Source organism: Carassius auratus, chromosome 40 (assembly GCF_003368295.1).
Source record: "Carassius auratus strain Wakin chromosome 40, ASM336829v1, whole genome shotgun sequence".
NCBI classification, from domain to species: domain Eukaryota; kingdom Metazoa; phylum Chordata; class Actinopteri; order Cypriniformes; family Cyprinidae; genus Carassius; species Carassius auratus.
The window spans coordinates 3,572,250-3,599,198 of record NC_039282.1 but is presented as its reverse complement, the minus strand read 5'-3'; the positions used below and the strand labels follow the sequence as shown (position 1 = coordinate 3,599,198).

The following is a 26,949-nucleotide window of genomic DNA, read 5'->3' as shown; positions in this document are numbered from 1 at the left end:
TGGGAGCGAGCAGCCGGTCATGAAAAAAAAAAAAAAAGTGAAACATTGGGTGTTCCGCCCTTTTTCTATCGTGTTTAATGATTTTGATTAATATGCACAAGGGAGAGAGAGAGCAGGAAGCGCTCATGTTGTTTGAAGACTGTGAGTGCGCTCGCTCAGCCGGGGCTCTCTCTCGTACGCACCGTCAGGCGCAGCAGTCATTCTATTCTACATCATTCACCGATCAAATAAGGCTTTGACAGCCGCCAAAAAAAAAGATCAATGCAGAAAAACCCTGGATTGGTTATATAACGTTGGACAGAATGTTGATCCGGCCATCGCGTATATTCAGCGGACATAAGGTAAACGTTTTGTAAACGTTTTTTAGAGAAATAAAAACAGGTCGGCGAATCAATGCGCATATTTTCCCTCGACGTATTTTTTGCGTCGACATCGATGATCTCGACGCGTTGTCCCAGCCCTAGATCAGGGTATTATTTTTTTATCTAAAACAAAACTATAAAAACATTTTTCTAACTCAAAATTAAATGAAATACAAATATTACATTAAAAACTTTATATTTAAAATGTATATTTCCTAACTGGCAACTAACTGAACGTTGAGGCACTAAAGATACGATTAATATTATTGATTAAAAAAATAAATAATTCTAGAATAAAAATGTATTAGTAGAACTGTAACTGTGTAAACAACTGAACTGGATCAATGGATTGGAAAAGATGCAAGTCAACAGAGCAATTATTTTACAAATCCGACTTCGCTGCTACTCTCATAAATGACCAATGGAGAGATGGAGCAGATGTTAGCATTTTCAGTGAATAAAGTTCAATTCAGTTAGTTCATTTGGGCTTTTATGAAGTCTATAATGCTTTTATAGTGCTTTTAAATCCTTTTATTGAACTATGAAAGCTCTGGTTCCAATTCTCTGTAATGGCATGGAAAAGAGCAACCAGAACATGTTTCAAAATTCCTGCTTTTGTGTTCAACAGAGATAGATTTAAGTTGAATAAATACTGAGAGAATCCTCATTTTTGGGTGAACTCTCTCTTTAATAGGCAATATACTGTAGGGGTTTTGTGTGTCATTAATGGTGGTATGCAGGTGTGTGTTTTCGGGGTGTACAGACCTTGCTGCGTGAGTCCACGTTGAGCAGACACACTCCACACGCCAGCTCTTTGGCATTCTTAATGCCGTGCCTCAATATACAGGAAGAGTAGTCCAGTGAGCTCTCATCGGGCTAGAGGAAAAAAAAAAGCCATATCATGAATGCAGTTCTTAAAAAGCAATTGGGACTCCATTGCATCCTCCGCACAAATCCCTGGCTGTCAGTCAAACTTCAGTTCACAGAAGCCATTGAACCTCACAGCGGATGATTGGCCCTGCAGATCAATACATCAGCTACAGAATCTGTCCAAAACAGCAGGATTCAGGCAGAGAGCGCCCATCGACTCTCTAATCACGCTCATTTTTATCATGCTTCAGAGCGTTTGTGGTTTTACGGCAATGTGTCAACACTTTATTCTCCTGAGCTGACATTATCTGACCACACAACTCTAATATTATCTGCTGGCATTGATATTCTCCCGTAAGCACACTGCATGATAAAGCTCTGTTCAGCACTCAGCAATCTGTTCCATACTACTGCACCTTCCACAAATAAGGTACTATTTGGTGTCTCATTACTAGTATCAAGATGCATGAATACCACATTTTCTGAGAGAACTAGGAGATATTTTGATACTATGTCTCATTATAAACTCACCGTGAGGTTTGCCAGCGACATGAAGCCCATCAGGTTGTTCCACACACGGCTGATGTCTTTAAGCAGCTCCTGTAATTTCTCCGAACAAACAGCCGTGGCTTTGACACCCAGCTCTACACGCTTGGTCACGCGATACACCTCCACCACACCTAAACACAACGTACACCAGAAAAATCTTCTCAAAAGCATGAACAATTCAACGCAATTCAAAGCTAAGAGACAACAGCAGATATCAAGAGATGCAATGATAATGACTGTTGTGATCGTTATGGTATAAGAAAAGGAAAAGGCTATTCATCATAGCAGCCAACTGGCATTGGAAAAATGAAAAGATGCTATTTGTTCTCCATAAATTTGACACTTACAATAAAAAGTGCAAGTGCACTGTGGCTTTATTCAAACAGAGCAAAATTATGGATGTGACGAACACAGCTTTTCACAGTACAAGATTTTAATTGATGGACTGGAGTCGTGTGGATTATTCTCATGTTTTTATCAGCTGCCATTCACTGCAGCATCCAGTGGTGAGCAAGTGATGTAATGCTAAACTTCTCCAAATCTGATCCAATGAAGAAACTAATTTATCTACATCTTGGATAGCTTGAGGGTACAGTAAGTACATTTTCAGCTAATTTTCAATTTTTGGCTAAACTATTCTTTAAAATAAAACTTTTTCTTAAATCACATTTCAAGTCACCCTTTGGGATGCAACACATATGTAATGTCATGCAAAGTGTGCAAAATTGTCTGAAACTGTGTCCAATAATAATGTCTTTCTCTCTTTTCATATGTGACATTCACCACGTAGTGAACAGTGAGTCAGTTGTTGTGGAAACAGTATTTCCATTTTTCTCTTGGCATCATTACTATAGATACCAAAGGAAAAGTATTACAGATAGACAACACCGTATGAACAAATGGATCAGTAAAGACAATGAGTTCTGAAGATCAGATCTGAAATCCAAACTGGATTTGTGTGCAGTGCGAACAGAGCCTGTGTGTGTGTGCGCGTGTTAAGAGAACCAAACAGGAGAAACAATAACCCAGTGTTACTGTTCCCAGCACACCTCAGTGCTGAACATCCTTTTACACTGAACCAATTAGAGCAGCCCAGAATAGTTGCTCTGTTCTGTAACACTAGCCTCCTCAGTCAGACCCAGAATTCCCTGCTCAGTCTCCAATCACAATTGCTAGAGCCGGATCAAAGAGCTTTAACAGTTTGTTTCTACGTAACAATAGCAACACCATGTTCCCCTCCGGCTGGCATGAGCACGAACAGCTCATTAAAGCCGCCCTGTATGAGACGGTGAGTGCAGAAATAGGAAGCAGATAACCAGAACACCTGGGCTGTCTGTTTGACTGAAGACTCATGAGGAGCAAGTATGAATGTGGATGAAGAGTTTGTGTGACTGAGCTGCTCTTGAGTTTTACGGATGTCTATGATGGTTAAATCTGGTCTCTCACCCAGCAGGTACTCCATCCCTTGTGCTGACTGGATGACCTCTGTGCACACCGTGGAGCTACTGATGCCATTAAGGGTGTTATTGGCAGTGGTGATGACCTGGAAAAAGAAAAAACAAGACAAAGCTGTAAAGTGTTCATATTTTATATCGTATCGTGTAATCATGACATGACACTTCTAAGACTATGAACAGACTAATACAGTTTTAAAGTGGATGCCAAGCTTTTTATGAAGGTATGTGTTACCTGCAGAGCGCTCTCCAAACACCTCTGCCATTCGTACGCGTATCGCTCACTCTCCTGCCACAAGTGTTTGGATGAGAGACAGAGGGAGAAAACGAGGAAAAAGATGAAACCGAATGAGAGCTTTGTTCACTGAGAAACCTCAGGCTGTATTCAACGAGGAGAACCTGTACGTGTGCTCAAAGAGAACGTATGTAACCAGAGAGAACCGAGAGAGCAAGTGACTGACCTCCACCTCTCCTGTGAGGTCCTTGTACTTGTCGCGGATGATCGGCAGCGCAGGTTTTTCATTTAGGGTGTTGGATCGGTCTCTGAAGGGCTGCTCGGGGGCAGGAGAGGAGATGGACCGTACAATTTCTTTCTCTCCCAGACTGTGGCTACGCTTATGGGAACCTTTACACGAACAAATGGGTCAATAGGAAATGGGAGTGACCATGTAAAAGAAAGTGAAACATCTAGTTTAAAACATGTGACAAGCTCTTAAACATGCTCAGATTTTTTATTATTATTTATTTTTTTTATATATATATATATATATATATATATATATATATATATATATATATATATTTTTTTTTTATGAAAACTTAATTTACAAATTTCAATGTTCTTGCCGTTAACAAACTAAAAATATATAATTTTCAGTAATTTAATTAAATTTAAGAAACCACAGACATGTTGTTGCCTTGGCATCTAACTTTATATCACAATCCAAAAACATACTACAGTGTGAAAAGGGGGATGACACACCTTACCCCATTACTTTCTCTATATTTAATGCATGAGTTTAATTGGAAAGTTTTAAATTATACAGCAGGATAGAACAAAGCACTCAAATAAACATTGCTAATCCACGTGGGGCCACATCACAAACCACAAACACCTAATTTGAAACTAATGATAATTATGTGCAAAAGGGCAGCATAATAATACAGGCATGCATTATTCATCAGGCTTAGAATCAAACTGGCACAAACACACACCATGCACACAAAAGCAAGGAGATGGACAGCGGCATGACAAACTCATAAGACACAGCTTCAGGTAATCACACCCCAGCTGGGAAGCACAGGAGTCTCTGCAAGGTTTCAGCCGCTAATCTATTCCTGCATGAACCCCACTCCTCAGATTAACTGTCTGATAGGAGGCCGGCAGAGGAGCAAACCCTCTTTTTTGAACAAATCAAATTCAGTGGATGTGGGTGGGGATCAACAAGAGGCAAATGAGCTTTTATGTTATCGAGTAAGTGCTAATGCATTATTGGGGAACGAGGATGAAAGCTCGATGAGGGATTTTGGTGGCAGTGTTTATCTAATGACACTGCTATGTGCTTCAGACGCCACTCTGCCATCTGTTGACTTTCAGAGAGAATGCAGCGGTGTACATGCACCGGATCCAATGCACTCATTCACTAATAACGGTGTGGATTATTTCGTATTCGAGTCCTGATCAAGAAACAAAATTCCACCTAATGTACAACACGTGCATATGCACATTCATTAGTTCTTATTTTAAATACTCAAAATCCATTAGCATTAATATAAGTGACCAGGGTTAGTTATCTGCATAAGCATGCTCAAGTAATTTGCACAATCTTTCATCAATCTCAGCGAATATACAGTGCTCTGTACATAAGCATATCTGCATTATTACACTGAGAAACTTTGCCGCTTGAGCTATAATGCAACTTTTCTTTTCCACTGTGTGTGAAGAATTTTTTTTGTAAGCTTAGAATAGATTTTAGTTAAAGTTATTGGTGAAAAGTTATTTGTGGAAACGTTCATGCACACAAATTTGTGCACACACAGTGAAAGAGAAGCACTGTCTGTTAATATCGGAGCATATCTGGGAGTTATTGGTGAATGATTTGTTCGTAAAAACATTCACACTCCGATTTAATGCAAAAATGTATATATATGCACACTTAATGAATGTGACCCCACTGGCTGTTAATATTTGAGTGTTACTGGTGATCATGATTTCGCAAAACATTCATATTCAGATTTCACACACTGATTTAAATGTCATTCATTTTAGTGAAAGAGACCCACTGTCTTAATATTTGAGCATAAAATATTGTGATCATGTGTTGAAAATGATTAATCATGATTTGTTTGTGAAAACATTCATACAGATTTCACACGTGGGTATGTTCACGAACTTTCACATGTAACTGTGTGTGAAGTGAACACACTTCGTGAATGAGACCCATTGTGTTAATATCCAAGCATTAAATATTGCACTGACACTTACCCAGCACAGACAAATCAAAGGTGGCAAGTTCGTTCTTGATCATCTCTTCACTTGATTTCACTTTGGCCTGCGTGCTGGCTTTCAAGAAGTCGGACTTGCCAAATTTGGGCTTGTCACCTTGGAAGGCTCCAAAGTCATCCGTTAATTCACCCTGGTTGCCCTCTGCTTCTGTGGTTCCAGGCGGGGAGTCTGATTTCTCCGAAACCGTGCTGGCAAAGTCACCAAAGTCATCGTCGTCATCTTGACCGTCCTGCTCAATGGAGCCAAAGTCAGCGAAGGTTTCGAATCGGCTTTCGGTGGTGGAGCCACCGTCTTCGATTGGGAAGGTGGTCACCTTTGCAACCGTGGTGTGGGTGATGCTCTCCGAACTCCCGAAAAAGGTCTCTTTCTTCTGGACGACAGCTGAAGATGGCAGTCCTCCCTGGAGCTTCTTACTTTGACCGGCCGAGAGATCTTCCTTGTCGGACCAGTCGTAGCTGCCAAGACTGCTGACAGCAGATGTGCCAAAGGGGTCAAATTTTAAATCATCAGACTCTGTAATGACAGCATACGACATCCCAATCAAAAAACTAAATAATAATTTAGGTCTTAGTGCTGAAACAACTGTACTGCTTTAGTTATAATGCCTTTTTACAATTTAGTTAAGGATATTCTTGGTTCAATAAAAGTCTAGCTATACTGACAGCATCTGTAGTTAAATTAGCATTTTAATTTATACATTTTCAAAAGTCTATGAAGCAAAACATTCCAGAGGGGTTATATTAATGCTGTATGAAAAGGCATATTTGAGTTGTCAAGTTATATGAATTTCCCATTCAGTGGTGGGACTACTGTTCTAGGCTGATGAACCTCTAATTGTTATGGTTTAATTCTTTCTAAAGCAGTGGTTCTAAACCAAGAGGGCTGGGACCAACAGAGTATCAAGATGAAAAATGCATTTAAATTAATATTAATAAAATAAATAGATTGCGTGTGTGTGTGTATATCTCTTAATAATAATAAACATTTGCGGGGGGGGGGGGGTGCTCTGACAATGAAAATGGAAATAATGGAAATTAGCTATATTGAAGAACTCCTGAATATTGTGTGGAACAACAGGGCTTGAGAATCACTGATCTAAAACCCCTTTTTGAAACCATTGCACATATCATGTGAAACTTACCATGTTTGCCAGCTTTACATGGTCAGCAGCCAAAAGACTGCATCATTGAGAATTTAAACTCGATTATAGTTTTAGCTGGTGGTTACCCTTTTTAGTCTTATTTGTTTTTGCATTACGTACATTTTATTTATTTATAATATATATATTTGTGTGTGTGTGTGTGTGTGTGTGTGTATGTATATATATATATATATATATATACACACACACACACACACACACATACATGCATATATACACATACACACACATAAATACACTGACTGTGCAGTCACTGACGTGACCGAGGTCATTTTTTTTTCTTTTAGTCTATTATTGATGGAATGGATAAGTATGACTCAATCTGTCACTATGTGTCTCGAGTGCTCCTTGCTCATGATGAATTATTCCTGATATTGTCATATGATGAAGCCCTGGTTCATTAACTAGACACTTCTGGCACAAAGCCATTCTAATGATTCCCGAGTCCTTATCTACATCCAGAAGTCATTCTGAGTCCGGGAGGAAACACTCAACTTATTGACTAGACTGGATGAGTGACATCTGCACGTCTGGATTGATGAATGCTTTTCAGATTCATAACTAGAAGTAAAGCCTCACTCTGAAGGTCAAAATGGCTGTTAGTTATTCTGCACCTTTCTTTCTCTAAAATGAATCACGGTTTTGACTGAAATCACAACTGAGCTGTTAATCCAAGATATAATTTTCTGCCTTTTAAGTGTAGACGTGCAATTATTCACACTCTCATACAATCAACCACACCAACAGACTGCTAAAACATCTGCAACGATGCATTGTGCTGCGCTCTTTGAAGCTATTGCATAAACTTACTTCAAATACGGCTTAATTTATCGTTTATCAATGAGGAACTGGCTTCATTTGGAGGCCATTAATAAACAGAAGTAATTCACATATGCATGAAAACACCTACTTCCCTCACAGTTGAGCGGGGCATGATTGTTCGCATAGTCAATCAATTTGTGAAATTGACAAGGACCCGGTGCAGTGTGATAATTCTGATGACTAAATATGCTTTGGGTGGCAAGATTGAAGGATGGAGAGAGAAATCAAGACGGCACGCATGTCTGCTGTACCATTATTGAGATTTATTACCACAACATTGGCAGAGAAAGAGGTCACACAATTCAATGAAAGATCGTAACAATAGTCTAGCCAAACTAACAATTAAAAACGTTTTTTTTTAGGAATACAAGGGCATGCAAGTCAGAAAAAGCAGAAGTGAAAAAACAAAAACAGGACATAAAATCCCAAATCCAGATGCAGAACCCAGCATTGAGAAGGCACATTCACAGATTAAGATTAGATTAGTTTTCCTCGATCAAAGACACACTGTAGTCAGACTATAAAAGGAACAAGCAATGAGAAATAAGGGAAAGGGATACAGAACATTTAAACAAAGGTCAAGGTGATGCTAATATTGGTTTATTACAACCCTTTGAGAACCTGAGAGCTTTTATAGAGAGACTGGTTCTGAGATTTTGTACAATATATTAGCAAGCTTGCCATCTGCAACAGCTCATCAAAACTTCAAATGAGGGCTGCACAATTAAATAGTTAATTCGAGCATACCTAAATGTAATCTAATTTTCTTTTCTGTGAAAAACTTTAATGTGTTGAACATTGTGACCAATTCCAGATGTCCAAATGAATGGAAATCAACATTAGTCACAATATAATACATAATATAATAATAAATATAGTCACTAAATTCATAATAGCGATCTCAATAGAGGTAAACGATTGACAGATTTGTCAATTGTGTAGCATACTTCAATCCAAAAACAAATTCTTCTAAATCAGTGTGAATCGCTCTATTAGGTGCTCAAAGGGGTTCAAAGAAACCTATCATAGAGCATTTATTGGTTTGAGTGACAGGCCAAGAACAACAAAAAGAGACCGTACCCTTTTTCTCTCGCCATCCTGTACATCTCGGTTGCAGCTATTTTTTTTTAACCCACATAAGTCAAAAAAGTAACAATTTCATATCACGGCAAGCAGTATTCTCTTCAAAATACAAATAATACACTTTCTGGCATAAATGCGTCAACACAATCAGCAGTACTAATCAAGTCTATCTAGATTCAAAATAAATACGTTTATTTTCCTGTAATAAAAATACACTATTAAATTTGCATATATATATTTTCATTCTTGATAAAAACCTATTTAGTAAATATGCCAGAAACATGGACTAATCCTAATTGTTTACTGCGTGTAAATACTTGTCAATTTCACAAACTAAAGGCTGGCACATACTGGAGCACAGAAAAGCAAAGTCAGAAAGAGTTCCTCTTTCAGTGTGGTCTACGAGTGCAGAACGTACCACAACAAACCAGATACAAAGTCACCTTCTTTACAAGAATCAACCCGGTCCTGGAAAAAAAAGATCCTCTAGGGTGGTTAGCTACACATCCAGGGGAGTAGTGCAAGTGTTAGGAAACCCAACACTCAACCTGCTACAATATTTATTGGGCTCTAGAGGGGTCCAGTAACTGAACTTTAGCATTTTATATAAGATGTAATTAGAACAGCGTTTGACAAGGTTATGCTAGTATTCACTGAAGTCACTATGGAAAGTAGGCAAGGATTCCTGCAGACCTCAGTCGGAGTGGATGACATGTTTAGTATGACATAAATGAAAATTATACTGTGAGGGGTGGAATAACACTTCATTAAATATGTTGTATTCTTATATCTGGTTGCTGAACTTTCAGCGAACAAGAGAGTGAAAACTGGAGAGGACCAGCAGGTCTTAAAACAAGGCTTGTGAAAATGATTTTCAGGATTAGACAACAGTGTCAAAACTCTTCAGCGTTTTTTAAAATTAAGTATTTAAAAGGACAGTTTAACCAAAAAGAAAATTGTCTTTGTCAAGTTGTTCTAAACATAAATAAGTTAAACTTCTGTTGAGCACAAAAGATGATTTTTTGAAGTCGGGAAACAAACAGTTGACGAAAAAATAAATAAAAAGGATGTCAATGGCTTCCATTAACTGTTTCGTTACAAACATAAAGGATAGTTCACCTAAAAAAAGTGAGCTGTAGATGAAAGCAAAGGTAGACAATTAAATACTCAATAACTGCTGACTCTGAGAAGTAAAAAATAATAATAATAATAATACCGCCCGATAACTGATATACAGTCATATCTGCAAATAGACATGACCCAAGACCTTTAAAGTATATAACACTGATCAAACTACTTCAATCCCTCACAATCCCTCTCATTTCGTTACAAACATTTATCTAGTCTAAAATCTATTGCTGCACTCATTTCATGTTAGAATTAGCATCAATATTACCACCTTTCCTTGTTTTTGACTTTTTCAGGTCTGGTTGTTGGCTCTGGTGAGACCACACAAGTGAAGGGGAACTCTTCCTACCGTGCTTTCCAACCAGTCTACACACACACACACACACACACACACACATACACACAGGATTGACACTGACTGAATGAAATACTGTGACTGTGTTCTCACCCTGATACATGAAGATAAAATGATAAACTGAAAAAGAACATACACTTGTGGGATGCTTTTCATGCAGAACAGATAACGCGAGAAGCAGATAATGTGTAAATAAATGGTGACTGACGTTAGGAAAAGATTACAAACAGGCCCATCAGGAGCTCTTAGGGGGTCACTGAGGCCTCCAGGGAGAAGATCTCACTAACTGTGCTCTCCGATTTCCCAGCACGGACTGGAATCTGACGCCTGTTGTATGCAGCTCAAGTACAGGGCAGCCGGTTCATGAGTCTGTGATAAGACTCGGGTTAAATAAGGTAGTGCTTTGTATTTTTTTCTCATGTATGCACTGAGGCGAGGCATAGAGGATTCTCCATGCACATGCAACATGGATAACCATCACATGAACAGTTACTAGCAAAACAAGTGTGTCCTGAATGGTATTACCTACAACAACTGTGGATTATATCAAGAGAAGTCGTTATATGACTTGATATGAAAGTGGAATTGTAGATCAAACAAAGGACATTAAATGTTAAGATTATTTATAATGCTTAGACAAATCTAGTCGCCTGCACTGGAAAAACAGCCAAGACTTGAGTGTCATTAGCATTTTAATCGGGCTGTTTAAATAAGTTCAAATCAGTTTCGTTGTCAGTTGTCTAAAATAATGAAATCGGATGTTTTTGTTTTTGCAAACCAAAAAAAATTATGAAACCTGATTAAAATCATGTTATTAAACTAAATTCAGTCTAAATGGTTAGATCGGATTTTAAATGTTTAGGAATTTGGGAAACGTACATAAATGTCAATAAGGTCTACACCGGTGTACAAATTATTTTCGGTTTTTAGTTTGCTTATTTATTTTTTTATATTTTTTTAGTTTCACTTTTAGATTCATTTCCAACGTAACAAACCAAAGTATGTGGCTATGTACTGTAGAGACCGTATGACTTCGGACACAGCATACTATATGCACGAATGTATAAAATAAATGAATGTTTTCAAACTTATATTTTAGGCATTACCATAACGCCTTTGTGTTGAGTTCATTATGTCCCAATGTTTGGAACGGACATATGCAACCAAATTTGAAACTTTCAGTCCAAATATCTTCTCTTTCCTCATTATTGTTCCAGCTATTCTAATTCTCTTGGCAATATGCTGCCACTTAAATCATTACTACGGCAAGTAACGTAGATATTACAATATATAAAGAAATGGATCTGATTTTATCAGTTGTGAAATGTCAGTGTGGACTGTCAGTCCTGAAAATCGGAGAAATTAATCAGGTACCGCGTGAACAGCTTTTCTGCATTCCACCATTATAATGTGCTGCTTTGGTTTGCGTTTTAAGATACGCTGACATAAAGCAAGGGAAACAGGGTAACCAAAGAGAGATGACGTCAATGTCAACATGAACAGATGAACGACAGGAGAGAAAACCAAGTCACGAGCTATTAGAATTAAATGCAATATATAAATTTGCATTCATAATTGCCTGATCATCTGATAACACTAGGAGTTAATAATTATCAGGTATTGTGCGGTTAGCGATAATACTAAATCTCATGAGATACACATAAAAAAAAAAAAAGCACAAGTTTTGACTGGTTAAAATGAAAAATACTTAAGCTAATTAAATACAAGTAAATAAATAAACAACAATAAATACTGTAAGTTTACAACCGTTCATGATTCAACTGGAATTGTATATAACTCGAATGGGAATGACAACATATGGTGTGTAGCAAGTTTTTGATATGTAACTTTAACTCGGCCACACTGAACACTGATTGGGAGGTTGTTCAGCCTTTGAGACGCCTGAGTGGTCTGAGCATGTGTGAAAGAGAGAAAGTGGTGACAGACAGAGTAGGCCAGACTTCACCAGAGCAAGCGTACTAATTCCTCACCTGCAGCTGGGGGTTGATGGGATGACAAACCAGGGAGATCTAGGGAGCTATCAGACATCACATGCTTCAGGTCTCCACCCATGTCTGACAACTTCATGTCTAGCTGTACTGAGAGCGCATCCTCCGAGTCCTCCTTCCCCACGCTGCTGCCCCCAATGGACGGGAGGTCCAGGGATTTCACAGAGGCAGAGTCCTCTTTGGCCTGCTTGAAGGCGGCCACTTTGTCCACCAGGCTCTTGTCAGATGCGCCTAGCGCCATACAGAATTTGGATGACTGGAAATCTGCAAAGTCATCATTCTCGCTCTTGAGCGACGAGAAGGAACCTCCACCACTTTCTTTGTTATCGTCAAATGCCAGGCCACCTTCTAAGGAAAACCGCTTGAAGACATCATACTTATCAGTGCTGATTTGCTGCCGAGATGTCTCTGCTTGGCCCTCGCTTCCACCGTCTCCAGAGTTGGTCTCACTTCTCGGATCTCTTGAGCTCCCGAACACCATGAAGTCAGCAAAGTCATCCTGAACTATTGTTCCAGTTCCTGCTCCTACTGTAGAGGTGGTAGGAGCTACTTCAGAGGATGATGATGAGCCAAAAAGAGCAAAATCACCAAAGTCATCAGTCCTTACACTGGAAGGTTTCACTACTGAGGGCAATACCAGGGATGGTGGCGCTGAAGGGAACAGACTGAGTTTGGAGTCAGGAGTGGAAGTGGGAGTAGGAGGAGCCACTGTTGTAAAGAGGTCCAGGTCTGCCATATTGAGAGAATTTCTAGGTTGAGCCAGAGAGGCTGGCTGTGATTGGGACAGAGACTGAGAAGAAGAGAAAGGAGGAGGAAAAGTTGGCTGGAACTTGGCCTGGTCTGGTGGGTCTATTGGAGAGACCGTGTCGGCTGTTTTAAAGTCTGTGAAGCCATCGTCGGCACTGACAGACTTGAAATCAGCAAATCCCTCCCCTGCAAAAAACAAAACAAAAAGAAAACCATTGAAGGACATGGCAAACTGCATTTCACACCGAAACAAAGGACAGAGAGTTTGCTCCATTACATGGGGCTAAAAAGAGAAAAAACGGATTAGCAATGCTTAACGCAAGCTATGTTTGACTGCTGAATTGAAATTTAAAAAAAAGGTGGCACAATGAAAGTGAAGACTTTTAGTGTGAAAATATAAAGTCAACTGACACGGAATATAGCAAATTTACACGCTTATTTCAGTCTCAGCACACTAACAACATACAAAAAAAAACAAAAAAATCAGGTTCAACCACAATCAATCCATCTTCAGGTCACTAGTTGGGAAGTGAAAAGTGGTGGACCAATTAATTGGGCAATATTTGGACATTTTGCGACTTGATCACTTGGCCAATAAGTAAGCTTTGCCTTACAAAATCTACAAACAGCCTAGGGCAAGGTCATATGACAATATATAATATAATGCTGATATGAAGTATCTATTGTGAGAGATTTTGCTGTATCATGTATATTATGTTATGTAAATTTATCAGTGCAGTGTAGACCTGCTTAAAATTACTGGCACATTCGACTGAAGCATGAAAACTTCACAATTGAGAAAAAACGAGGCATGTGCTTGATGTTAAAAAGTGTTACGAGCAATATGCCACGAAAATAACTATTTGATAATTGCACAACAGCATGCAATCACTGATTCAGTTATTTTTGCAGCATACTACACTTGAACGCAAATACTTACAAAATTGTCAATTCCAATTTTGGCAAGTGTTCACGCAAACATTCATAATCGGTCTTAAGTGAACTAAATACTGGATGTTTTTAGTCATATGGCAAACCTCTTCAACAGCTTGTTAAAGGGATAGTTCACCCAAAAATAACAATTTGACGTTTATCTGCTTATCCCCAAGGCATCCAAGATTGACTTTCTTCAGTAGAACACAAACTGAGATTTTTAACTCAAACAGTTTCAGTCGATCACTCTTATAATGTAAGTAGATGGGAATAACGGCTAAATCCTACAAAACAATAAACACATACACAAAACCAAATTAAACCCTGCAGCTCGTGACGATACATTGATGTGTAAAGACAAAACGATTGGTCTGTGCAAGATAACCGAACAGTATTTATAGTTATAAAAAATAGTTTTTTTTACATCTGATTCAAACAATGTCTTAACAGTTCGAATCTCCGGAGAAAGGCGTCCTCCTGTGCATGTTCTCATCACTATCTACAATCTCAATTAGGAGTGTCAATGGTCCATTTGAGAGATAGGTGGCAGTAATGCACTTACAAGTCTGCGATTTGCCATAAAGCAAGACGACGACGACACCTCGTCCACCTGCTGTGGAGAACGCACTTAGAGTTCGAACAGACATTGCGTGAATCAGAGGTAAAAAAAAATGTAATAAATAAAAAAAATAAACCTATATAGATCAGTTTGTCTCTTGACACATCAATGTATCATCTCGAGCCACAGGGTTTAGTTTGGTTTGGTGTCATTTCTTTTAGTTTTAGTGTATGATTTATCCATGATTCCCATCTACTTCCATTATAAGAGTGATAAGCTGCAATGGCTTGAGTTAAAAATCTCAGTTTGTGTTCTACTGAAGAAACAAAGTCATCTACATCTTGGATGCTCTGGGGAAAGCAGATAAACATAACATTTTAATTTTTGGGTGAACTATCCTTTTAAAATGATTAAGTATATTTCCTATAAATATTATTTTGAAATAAATTTGTGAAATCAAATGAGTATTAAGTCTTGTGAAATAATTATCAAAATAAATAAGTATTAAATATTTTGTGAAATAAATGTTAAAGTAATTTTACATAACCAATTACATTTTGCCATTATGATTCCATTTATCATAAATATTGGCAATATATCATCCATTAATCACTGTGCCCTCTCAATACAGGCCAATAATAACAACAATAAATAAAACATTTTGATCAACCACTTGAAGTAAATGATACACAGATGACAAACTTTGATTCATTATATAGGCTGCAGCTAGAATGGAATAAAGGTAGGTAGAGAGAGAGAACAGAACAGAACTACAGGAGCTCTGGACAAGAGGTCACTGCAACCACTGACTTACTGGCTCTCTCAGAGCTGTCGCCACTGGATTCTGCTCTAGTGAGACAGGGACACATACACATGCCTACATCAGTGTATGGAGCTCTTCACCAAACTAAACACACTTTAGGCAGAAGCAACTGCATTAAAAAGCAGATCTGGGATGTGTACTTGATGTGTTCATGCCGTGTCAGACACGCATCTATTGTGCTTACCAACTGGTTTTCTGTCTGATGGCTGCTCAAGCTCTCGGAAAACTCTGTATTTGTCACCTGAATCTGGAACAGAACACAGAAAAACAATGCCTGTGTGTAAAAGCAGTAAAGTGTGCTTTTTAACTAGGCCATAATAAATTATAAAAGAAGCAGTAGGAAGGTTATAAATAGCAGGATACATTTATGCAAAACACATCTGCGGGCCACACAGTCTTATCTCAAATGCATTTAGACAAGAGCATAAGAATTAAAAGTTAAACCAATATGACAGAAGTCTTCTAATGGATCTGCCTTCCTCAAAAGGTTAATGAGGTGTATAGAGCTGAATGGATGTGTTTTACCTGAGACAGGAGGTGTGGGCTCTGCAGGCTGCTCCACAGACAACTGTTTAAACACTGCGTATTTATCAGAGGAGGAGGATGATGAAGACCCTGACACTGGAGTCAGCATGGCAGGAACACTGTATGAAGCAGACAAAACCTACACCAGTCAGGCCAAACAGGTCGAAGTGCTTTACAAGCTACAAAGAGTTTACAAGCCAAAGCATAATATGCCGTTTTAAGATACTTAGTTTTGTTCTTTGATGCTCCTAAATGTAGACTAAAAGCCTGAAGCACAATCCTAATTTGCATACTATCCCTGCTATAAAGCATGCGATATTAGAATGGTGTCCAAAACCAAAACAAACTTAAAATAGTATGCCAAAGTTTGCCAGATATACTATACCCAGTTGATTTTCAGTATTTTTTACCTGTAGAAAATAAAATGTTAAAAATATATTAAGCTAGATGCTTATATTTACATATATTTGTGAAAAACGGTGTCTGCAATAAAGACATTTGTAACAGCATGTACATTACAGTTCAAAAGATTGGGGTCTGTAAAATTTGAAAATGTTTTTGAAAGAACTGCATTTATTTGATAAAACAGTAATATTGTGAGATAGATAGATCGATAGATCTCAAAATATAATTTACTCCTGCAACGGCAAAGTTTAATTTTGAGCACCCATTACTAAAGTCAACAATGTCCCGTGATCCTGATATGCTGCTCAAGAAATATTTATTATTATTATAAATTTTATATGGAAATTAGAAAATGTCTTGAGTCACTTTGATCAATTTATTGTATATTTAAAATAAATAAATAAATATCTCTCTCTCTTTCCCAAACTACTTCCCCAATAATCTTCAAAGTATGTGCTTTCATTGGGTAGTAGAAATATGCAACTTGAAATTCAGCTCAAAGTTTTTACTAAAAGTTGGTTTCTTTCTTCTCCATCTTGGATCACTTCCCTCATAAGAGAGTGATATTCCCAGCTCTGCTCTTACCCTCACTTCCTGTATTATTCTCTGCACTTACTTTCACTGATTTAATTAACCAGCAGTCGGACACATTCAAGCATCAAAATATCTTTCAGCCAGTAAAGGCTGTGACACTCAAATGTACTTTCCTACCTCTCACTCCCTGTATTTTTCCTGGGAGCATAAAACGATGCAGATTTGAATAGAAATAAAATGGAATGAGCTCGCCAGCTGTCCAAAGAAATGGGTTAATTAGAAAAGATGGCGGGGTTTAATTGTTGCGTCGAGCAGGTTATTACAAGCCATTACAAAGAGGAGAGCGATTCCATGCTCCAGATGAGCGAACCGAGTCCAGAGGAATTAACAAAGCATAAAACCAATATCAGAAACTACTAATGAGAGATGACAGGATGCTGCTTTACGATTCATTTCTACAAGCAATGTGCATTACATATAAAATATGCTTTCCCAGGAATGTAACAATATGGCTTGATGCAGGGAGTAACTTGAAGAAACAGTACGTTCATACCCGCTTTGGGATGATGACGTCATGCTGGGGAACCCTCCTCCTGTCTCTCCTTGGAAATCTGTGAATGAGTCACCGCCAGCACCAGCTTTGGGGGCTTCCTGGAAGTCCTGGAAATCATCGTCATCAGTCTTGGTAGCCTAACTCAAGCCAACAGAAACATAAATCAGTTGTGTGACAACAGAGTGCAGTTATTCTCTGTAATAAAGTGTCTGTTGTTTACCTGAACAGGAGGGAAGTTGGTGATGAAGCTGGCTGGTTGTTGTGCAGGTGGGTTCAGTGTCATGCCCATGACAGGTGGTGCGGCGACCGGCATGGCCATGGACACGGGTGGCTGGGTAATGATGGGCTGCTGGTGCTGAGGCAGGACAGCAGGAACGGCCATAGTCATGGCGGGTAGGTTGGGCACGGGCGGGGAGGGTAACTGACTCAGGATTTCCAAACTCATGACTGTAAGACCACTCTAGAGAATACAACCACAATATGCAATGTTTAACCAGTCCACCAAGACTCTTCAACTCAAGTCTTGGATGGCCAGTGGGCACAAACTGGGATTGATACTTAAGTCTGCAGGACACTGGACCTCCAGAACTGGAGTTGTAGAGCAATGTAGTACACACCTTACCATCCCAGGTTAACCAAATATCTTTAAATGCAAAACGTTAAAGCAGAATGATAATGTCAGTGATAACAAGTAGCACAGCTCTTTGGAAGCCATCTGATAAGAGCCGATTACATACAGTCATTAAGCTGAGGTATGAGGCACTGCTATATAAACATAAAACTCTCAAAGCAGATATTCTTTCTACACATGACAGTGTTGAGTGAGCTTTTAGACATGCGTGCTTCAACACGCCTCGTGGAGTAACACTGAATTTACAGCATGACTTTCATCAGGGAAGTGAAATTAAAAAGCAGGACTGTCAGACAATAGACCCTTCTCCATGCAGAGGTCTATTCCCCCCATGCCTTGAGGTAGTCTGATTTTTTTGCCTTACATATTCATTAAAGTCAACTTCCATTTTCAATGCCATTTCTGGCATCCTCCAGAGCTTTTCCTTTCTTTATTGCACTACAAGACTGAAGCACTGGAAGAGTGGCTCCTCGTTGAGCTTTTCAATTTGCATAACAACTGCGTTATTACTGGAAGGTTACCATGAGTTTCTGAAAGAGCTACGGTTTCCATTCTGTAACTGCCAAGAGTAGCAAGGGAAGATATGATAACGTAACTTCCCATCACTACAAATCTACATACTCTTGGTAATAGAGTATCCACAAGCAATGTTTGAAATTATGGACTTTCGGCAACTACCTGAGCAACTCCAATCAAGGCCAGGACGGTGTACAGCTCTTCCTTGGTCAGCTTCCCAGGTGTGGTGCGGTTGGCCAAGGCCCAGATCTGTCCGAGAGCTTCCCGGGGCAGACCCGATGATATTAGAATTGGGTAGAGTTTGGCTGTGTCAATACCTGTTGGTGTCATAGTGAACTCAAGGACCTTCTTGAATAACTCTGTGAAGAGCAAACATTTGGCATTAGATCCCGGGATATAAAACTTAAATTTGATATAAAACTTAAACTATGAAAAAATGCTAAATCCAATGATGTCAAGAGCAAGTACCTGGGATAAGAGAGTCATTGTACAACCAGGATGGCACCATGGGTTGCATGTCTTGTTGGGGGTAGACACCCACACCTGTTTGTGATGGACATGGAGACCGTGAGATGTTGTTTGTGGACTCTTAAGCTAAGAATGCCTTATCAAGCATATATCCCATGTGCCTACTGCTCAGTCAGACATCCCCCACACCTGCTGTCGGCAAAGCTCAGCACGGATGTACTACTGACACCATGCACAGATACACTAAAGACTCCCACTGCTTCTGCAGTCAGCTCAGCTGTCTTGAGCTGGGAGCTGGTGGGTTTGTAGGACAAAAAGATTGACAACATACGGAGAAGACATTATTACTTTGTATTAGCACTGACACTCATCTAATTACATGCATTGCCAATGTGTGCATTGAAATCTGTGCCAAAACTGAGTCATATGGAGAAGTAAATTAGGCAAATGATTAAAATGGGGATATGGCAATTAAACCTCCAACTAAGAATCATCAGCAGTGAATTATGAACTTGATCCTCCCCCCACCCCCATCTTGATACTAGGGAGCCATATTTTTACCAAGTTTGCTCCAACTCTAATTAAACACACTTGAACAGGATAGTCAGAACTCCAAAGATTTCCAGGCAGATGTGTCAGGAGCTAAACTCTGAAAGAAATTGGCCCTACATGAGCAAGACTGGATATCTTAAATAGATCTCAAACCCTAAATAATCCAGAATCATCATTTCAGAGCAATTGGAAAATAAAGGATAGTGCAGATGGGAATATCATACAGAAGTGGATGAATTTATAGAGCAGCATGTGTTAAAAGATGAAGCCCAGTATACACATGTTAAATCCCATATATGCACGTATTTTAGATCATATGCAAAATCAGTTAGATGTCCAGGACAGAAACATTGTCCTGAAGGGTAAAGCCTTTAGGCCCATATATTTTACTGTTTAATGTCTTGGCTCTGCTTTAGCATAGACAGCTGAAGTAAGAGGACAGATCTGGTTACTTGGATATTCCTTGAGAAGTGTTAGGTATAATCAACAACAAGATGAGAAATCAGCCCTTCTAAACCAAGTATCTCTCATGATTAGCAAATAGAGGCAGGGCAGGAAGTCTCGAGCTGCAAGTTGTTAATATTGAGAAGCTTGAAAAAGAAGCGGGACTGAAAATCACACATTTTCTTCTCACCGCTGGTGCTAGTGGGCTGGATGTCCGCTGCAGGGGGCGCCTGGTTTGCGGGTAGAGACTCCGGTGCAGTATCTATAATGAAGGCTGAATTGAAGTAATCTGGAGTTTGGGCCCAGTTTCGGGCTCAGGTGCTGCTGTGAAACTGGGCTGTAACCTGAGCTCTAGGACTCAGCTCAGACAGAGCCTGGTGTGGCTTAAGACTAACATCTTCTCATCCAGAGACGGGCCTGAATCAGTTAGGGACAGAGGCCATATTGAACTGTAGTAGCTTACATTTTAACTACGAGTACCAAATATGACTTGGTGTGTGTGTGTAAGACCTTAGCTCTAACTGTGTGATGAAGACACAAAAGTTTTTTCGGTCTTTAAAATAAGAAAATCACTGCATTATTATTTGCAGAGGATAGAATAAAGAAATCCTAGAGTACACTGGAACAAGATTAATGAAAAAATAATTATATATATATATATATATATATATATATAAAATAAAATGTCTAAGAGATGCAGGTACGTAACCGCTTGAATTATAACAATTTATTCACTTTTACACTGACTACTCTAATCACTGACCAACTTCAAAGAGCCTGAGGTGGAACAGGAAATGTTTAGTCATGAACAATTTGCTGATAAATGTTGTACGAGTAGTTGAATGCCTCTAATTTTATTTCAGCTTCAGTGTGTTGATGGTGCAAAATATTATGAGCCACAGTCAGTTGTAGATGCCCCTCAGAGAACACCATCTCCAAGTTAAAATTCAAATCATTTTTTTCTTTGGTAATAAACATGGCAAAAATTGTCAAAATGTTTTTAACTTGAACTGGTAACACTATCGATCACACATTTCGATGCAGACTTCACTGTGAGCTCCTTATCAGTACACGGTCACAATCGGCATAGTGTGCATGTGTGGAATGCTGACAGAACTCCAGCTTAAATTATAAGAGCATATGGGATGCCATCTGCAATCTGACAAAACTGAAGGAGGTGGAGGGTCACAGTCGAGTCAGAATCACTGTGCATATCTCACAGATGGTTTCTGATCTGAATCAGAAACCTCAACAGACTTTTGACTCTGTGTCAAGAACACAGCAAGACAGCAAGTGGTTATAGACAAAAAGGTTTAAAAGATCTGAAGGAAAGTATCCGTTACATTCATATTTATGTCAATGTGGGTTGCTTGGCTGGCTCACACAACCCCAGACTTGCTACTTTTTTCTCTTACATGAGCTGTAAATGTAACTCATTGATCAATATTAGAACTATTTTGTGAGCAGAATCTACCAGTTTACTGAAACCAGTATATATAAAAATAAAATAAAAAATAGATTCCTTCATTGATGTGGTTTCTGAGTGTAACTTACTGATACTAGTTGCAGTGGTTCTCAGGATAACATTTTGGGGGAAAAGATTATGCCAACCAACCCTCAGCACACAAACCCAATAATTAAAAATAACAAAAATCTGTCATTTGTACAACATCCGCTATAATACATTTTATTTATTTATTTTAACTTGAACTGATATATATATATATATATATATATATATATATATATATATATATATATATATATATATATATATATATATATATATATATATATATATATATATATATATATATATATATAGAGAGAGAGAGAGAGAGAGAGAGAGAGAGAGAGAGAGAGAGAGAGAGAGAGAGAGAGAGAGAGATATTTTGGGGGGGGGGGAATGCATTACGTTTCTACAAAAGTATAAAAATTTACATTTATAAGAAGAAATTTTTCTTGAGCAGAAAATCTGCATATTACCAAGATTACTGAAGGATCATGTGAAACTAAAGACTGGAGTAATGATGCTGAAAATTCAGCTCTGCGTCACAAATTAAATACATCATATTAAAACAAATTTAATAAAACATTAAATAAGAAAACAATTGCCTTAAAACAGTAATATTGTAAAAAAATTAGTAAGTTTATCTGTGTTTTTGTGGCCCTGGTGAGCATAAAACACTAAAAACTTTGAATGATGGTGTGTGTTGTTACTGCTTTCAAATGGGCTATAATGGAGAAACATTGCTAAGCAGTGTAGTTATAGCATCTAGCCTCTGATTATGGGTGCTAACAAGTGATGGTATGACAAAGTGAGAAAGCGTGAGAGGGGCGTTACCTTGGAATGCAGATTTGGAGCTGGAGATGACAGAAGAGTGTTGGATGGCAGGTGAGACAGGGAGAGATGAAGGGACAGCGTGAGGGAGAGGGGAGGAAGGGGGATGCTGGCCAGGCCTCATCTCTAATGGCTGGCTAACATGAGCGGCTCTCAGTGAAGGAGAGGACGGAGGAAGGGATGAAGAGGGGAATGAGGAGGAGGCATCAACAGGGCCTTGCACAAAGTCACTAAACTCATCGTCGTCATCAGAGAAAGCAGGAGGAAGGGAATGTGAGGTGACAGAGGAATGAGATGGCGATGAGTCTGCAAAAACCAAACATGAGTGTGAGAGACAAAACACAAATCATGAGTTGACCACACAGACAGACTGAAAAAAATAAAAATAAACAGTTTTACAACAACAACAACAACAACAACAACGGGAGGGCACTGAATTTCATTAGGTGTGGCGCTGCGGTTTTAATTTACAAAACAAATGCAACCTTTCAGTGAAAATGTCAATGGAAATGTACTTGTCTATACATTACTCAATTTCTTACTATGTTTTACATTAAGGTCAACATGAAAGCAAAAATGTAAAATTTTCTGGTCTTACCATGAATGATTCACTAGTGAATATTAGTTCAAAGAAAATGCTTGCCTTTCCTTTTCTGCTAACATCCCTTAACTATTTCAGCATTATTTTAGTGAAGTCATTCTATCTGACTGCAGTCAGGGATGCAGCATCCACATCTTACCATCCAATTAATTTCTGCTTAAAGCTGCAGCAGGGAACTTTTGTCGCTCTAGCGGTTAATAAACAGAACTGCTTGCGTCTTGCGGAAGAACATCGTAGCTGGAACTACTTCTCTCTGTTTAGGTCTATGAAGAATCACAAAGGTACTGGGTTACTCCGCCGCGGTACCCCCGAAGCAATCTAAAATAGTCCGAATATAAACACTTATTATAGGTGCACCCTAGTGATTCAGGACAAGCTAAAAACACGGTTTGGAAAATGGATTCATGGTGTACTCGCTTATGTAAATTTTTCTACATTTTGAACACAAACAAAGTTACAGACTGCAGCTCTGATTGATTGTTTTTTACCGGGAGCGGATGACTTTCTGCAAATGGCAATAGGACCACTGAGAGGAGCCAGAGGAGCTTGATTTTTTCACAGATTATCTGTCTCATATTCTACTGTCAGGACATAATGACAGGTTTAACAAATATGTAAAAAATATATTTTTACAAAAGTTCCCTACTGCAGCTTTAAATGTTTTTTAATATCCTGTTTTGCTCAAATGTCACATTATGGACATAAAACGAGATGTGTGAATGTTCAGAGTAAAAATCGGCTTTGGTGAGTGAATAAACAAAAATACTTGTCAATTGGCTGGTTTCAACAAACTGCAACATTACTTGGTTTAGGTCCAATTTTAAGAATGACAATCTGACCTCCGATGATACTGACCTTCTTTAAATGGGTTTCATTTCAAAAGGACCCATTAGAGGTTTGTATTAGAGAAGTAAAACTTCCCTAGATACACTACCATTCAGAAGTTTGGTGTCAGTAATACATATAAAAAAATTATGTATAAGAAATACTTTTATTCAGCAAGGACACAAACTGTTATTCAGCAAGGACACAAACTGATCAAAGGTTACAGTAAAGACATTTGTAATGGGACAAAAGACTTCAGTTCTAAATAAATGATGCTCTTTTGACTCATCCTGAAAAAAAAAAAAAAAAAAAGTATCACAGTTCCCACAAAAATATTAAGCAGCACAATTGTTTTCAACATTGATACGTTTTTTTAGCACCAAATTAGCATATTAGAATGATTTCTGAAGGATCATGTTACACTGAAGAACAGAACAATGCTGCTGAAAATTGCATCAGAGGAATACATATTTTTAAACTATACTATTACATTTAAATTATTTTTTTATCATTAAATTACAATATTTAATAATCTATGTTTTTTGTATTTTTGATCAAATAAATTAAGCCTGAGCCTCATAAGAGACTTTTCAAAACCTCACTGACCCCAAACTTGACATTAAGCTAATAAAGATTTATGGTCAGTTCATTTTTTCTCAATTCATCTGCAAATGGCAAAGGTGGTTTTGAACCCTGACTACTAGTCTTCTTTCCAAAAATAAACAGTTCGAGCAGAAACAACTGCATCAGTTGACTAAAAACATATTGTGATATTAAACATCTGCACTGTTATTTTGCAGGTGAGAGGGGTAAAACTGCAAGAGTATGAAAGTGGAGTATAATGCACTACATCAGCATTACACAGCAAATACTCAGCGGAAACATCTCAGACCTGCCAACCTTGGAAATTTTTTTCTTTTGTAAATGTTCAAATCGTTATTGCACAATGTGCAAAATACAAGATTTCATGTTAAATATTTTCCAACAGTTAGAAGGTCTGCACTCAGTCACACATGCGTTTAACAACTATTTTCAGTTCTGATGGCACAGAGTATTATTTTTTTGCGATTTAAATTTCTATTAAAAAAGTAATCATGTTTAAGTTCACTTGAATTAAAACTCCAATACACTTCTGTATACTATAGAAAAACATGGATTATCAAACGTCTAAATCAAATTTCTTTTGAGAGAATTATTATTATTATTATTTTTTTGGATTGGACATTTTTAAGGGCTATAAACACTTGTAATGTCCATTTCATTCATACTGGAAGCCAGAGGGCAGCCTCGCGCAGAAAATCCACATGTGCGTCACAGAAGTAAAAGAACCTAATGACACTACAGGAAATCCCTTATATGGACAAAGTAGGGGCTGGGCGATTTATCTAACGATATGATCACGCGCATCTAATCAGTAAAGCTGCTTCCGTGATCACCGCTAAAATCGCCATCACCTGCTTATAATTGGAGTGGCATTTAAGAGCCGTAGATCGCTGACAAATGACGCAATATCGCGTTCATTATCGCCGATGAATCGCCTTCGATAATGAACGCGATATTGCATCTACGGCTGTCTCTATTAAATGCTGCTCCATTCAAAAGCAGGTGATGGCGATTTAGCTGTAATCACGGAACCATATTTACTGACTAGATGCACATGATCATATTGTTCAATATATCGCCCAGCCATAGGACAAAAGCCATCCAGCTATCACTGTAGATGAGTAAAATATAGAAATGGTTTGAATGAAACATTAACACAATAACACTTGACTGCGATAATGTGTAGTTTAAGTGTTCTTTAAGCCATCCTGGGTATTTTCATAGCAATGATGTATATGTGCAATCCATTGCTAATCGCCATAGCCTTTTTTATAGTATAGAATATATTTTCTGCCACATTCTGTAATAAGACATATCAGATCACAAAAGGAAGTTATTTCAAACGCTCTACTGATGTTGTGGAGTAAGGCCATGTTATAATGTTCTCCTTTGTTGGACAGCAGGTTCAGAAAGACTTCTGATTAAGTCATTGGTCTTTACGATGTTGCTTTTTCAAATGCACATACGTAAGCAGGGAGGAGTTTCCTCATCTTAGCAATTAGGCTTACGGACACACACAAACACGGCTAGTTCAGTGATAAAGCGCACTGAAATTGAAAACCAAAAAAAAAAAGACTGCTGTAAGAAATCAGATGGCAGTAGTGGAGGGGGAAATCGAGTGGGATTGTGCGTTTCTGTCGATTCTGTCAATCCTCGCCACTTGGGGAATGAACTCAGCGCTCTGAATGGTTGAACTCTTCTTTTGCCGTTGCTTGGTTTGAGTACTTCGCGTACACAGATGCGTCGCCAAGTTTTATGCATATTTTAGAGTGACAATACACACCAGCGTACTTTGAGGTTAAAATGCATACCTGCTACAAAAAATAAATACAGGTTGGCAGTTCTGACATCTGGAGGGACTCCTGGCAGCTGATGGAAAAATCTATTTGGCTCGATCATAAAGATGTGATGTGTTTGCGTTGAGACGGAACAATTCTTTAGAGGGATAGTTCACCCAAAAATAAAAATGTACCCTCACATCTGCCCAAACAAGTGTGATTAGCACAGAAAACAGCATCCAGTTCAACTCTTCAAAATCTTCCTTTTGTGCTCCACAGGAAAAGAACGTGATGGGATTTGTGTGAGTAAATGACAGGATTTTAATTTTTGGGTGAACTCTCTCTTTAACAGTGTGCGAGCGTATCCCTGGTAATGTCCTTCAGCGCTCGACGGTCACAGTGGACTTGTCAAAAGCTGTCTGGGCCACTGATATAACCCTGGATGTCATGAGCAGGCACTTGAAAAGCAAATGGCCAGAAGGCAATCAAGCATTTGGAATGCGTCACTGGACGTACCTGGTTTCTTAGATTGTGAAGATGGTGTTGGATGCATCTTGGCATCTCTGCTGAACCCATCCAGATTTCCTCTGATGGCCTCTAAAGCATCGTCACGACTCTTCTCCCCAGTCTGTACAAAAATAGCAATTTTTTTTTTTGAGTTTGGAGAAGTTCACATGCAAGAAAAATTATACAGTGCAAGGTTATTATAATAAAGTTATACTATTTTCTGTAAGTACAAAAAATATTTCAAGTAACAAGTTTTTTTATGGTTTTAATTTTAGTATATTACACTTTAGAATGCAAAAAAAAA

At 38.5% G+C, this 26,949-nt stretch overlaps 1 protein-coding gene across 6 annotated transcripts in view; it reads right to left on the bottom strand.

The window, feature by feature from the left end:
- Positions 1-26,949, bottom strand: part of LOC113058270 (synergin gamma-like) — a 39,264-nt gene that overhangs the window by 4,985 nt on the left and 7,330 nt on the right. Inside the window, exons 6-22 of one of the 6 annotated variants that reach the window (XM_026226028.1) lie at positions 26,655-26,766; positions 22,335-22,637; positions 20,181-20,252; positions 18,995-19,069; positions 18,689-18,885; positions 17,600-17,839; positions 17,380-17,516; positions 15,888-16,006; positions 15,547-15,609; positions 15,354-15,383; positions 12,283-13,233; positions 5,721-6,254; positions 3,697-3,860; positions 3,471-3,524; positions 3,228-3,324; positions 1,764-1,912; positions 1,128-1,238 (exon numbers count right to left, since the gene is read on the bottom strand). In XM_026226028.1, coding sequence (XP_026081813.1) covers positions 1,128-1,238; positions 1,764-1,912; positions 3,228-3,324; positions 3,471-3,524; positions 3,697-3,860; positions 5,721-6,254; positions 12,283-13,233; positions 15,354-15,383; positions 15,547-15,609; positions 15,888-16,006; positions 17,380-17,516; positions 17,600-17,839; positions 18,689-18,885; positions 18,995-19,069; positions 20,181-20,252; positions 22,335-22,637; positions 26,655-26,766 — 3,408 coding nt within the window. The remainder of the gene's footprint in view (positions 1-1,127; positions 1,239-1,763; positions 1,913-3,227; positions 3,325-3,470; positions 3,525-3,696; positions 3,861-5,720; positions 6,255-12,282; positions 13,234-15,353; positions 15,384-15,546; positions 15,610-15,887; positions 16,007-17,379; positions 17,517-17,599; positions 17,840-18,688; positions 18,886-18,994; positions 19,070-20,180; positions 20,253-22,334; positions 22,638-26,654; positions 26,767-26,949) is intronic. The other 5 variants (XM_026226030.1, XM_026226029.1, XM_026226031.1 and 2 more) reach the window with 5 other exon arrangements.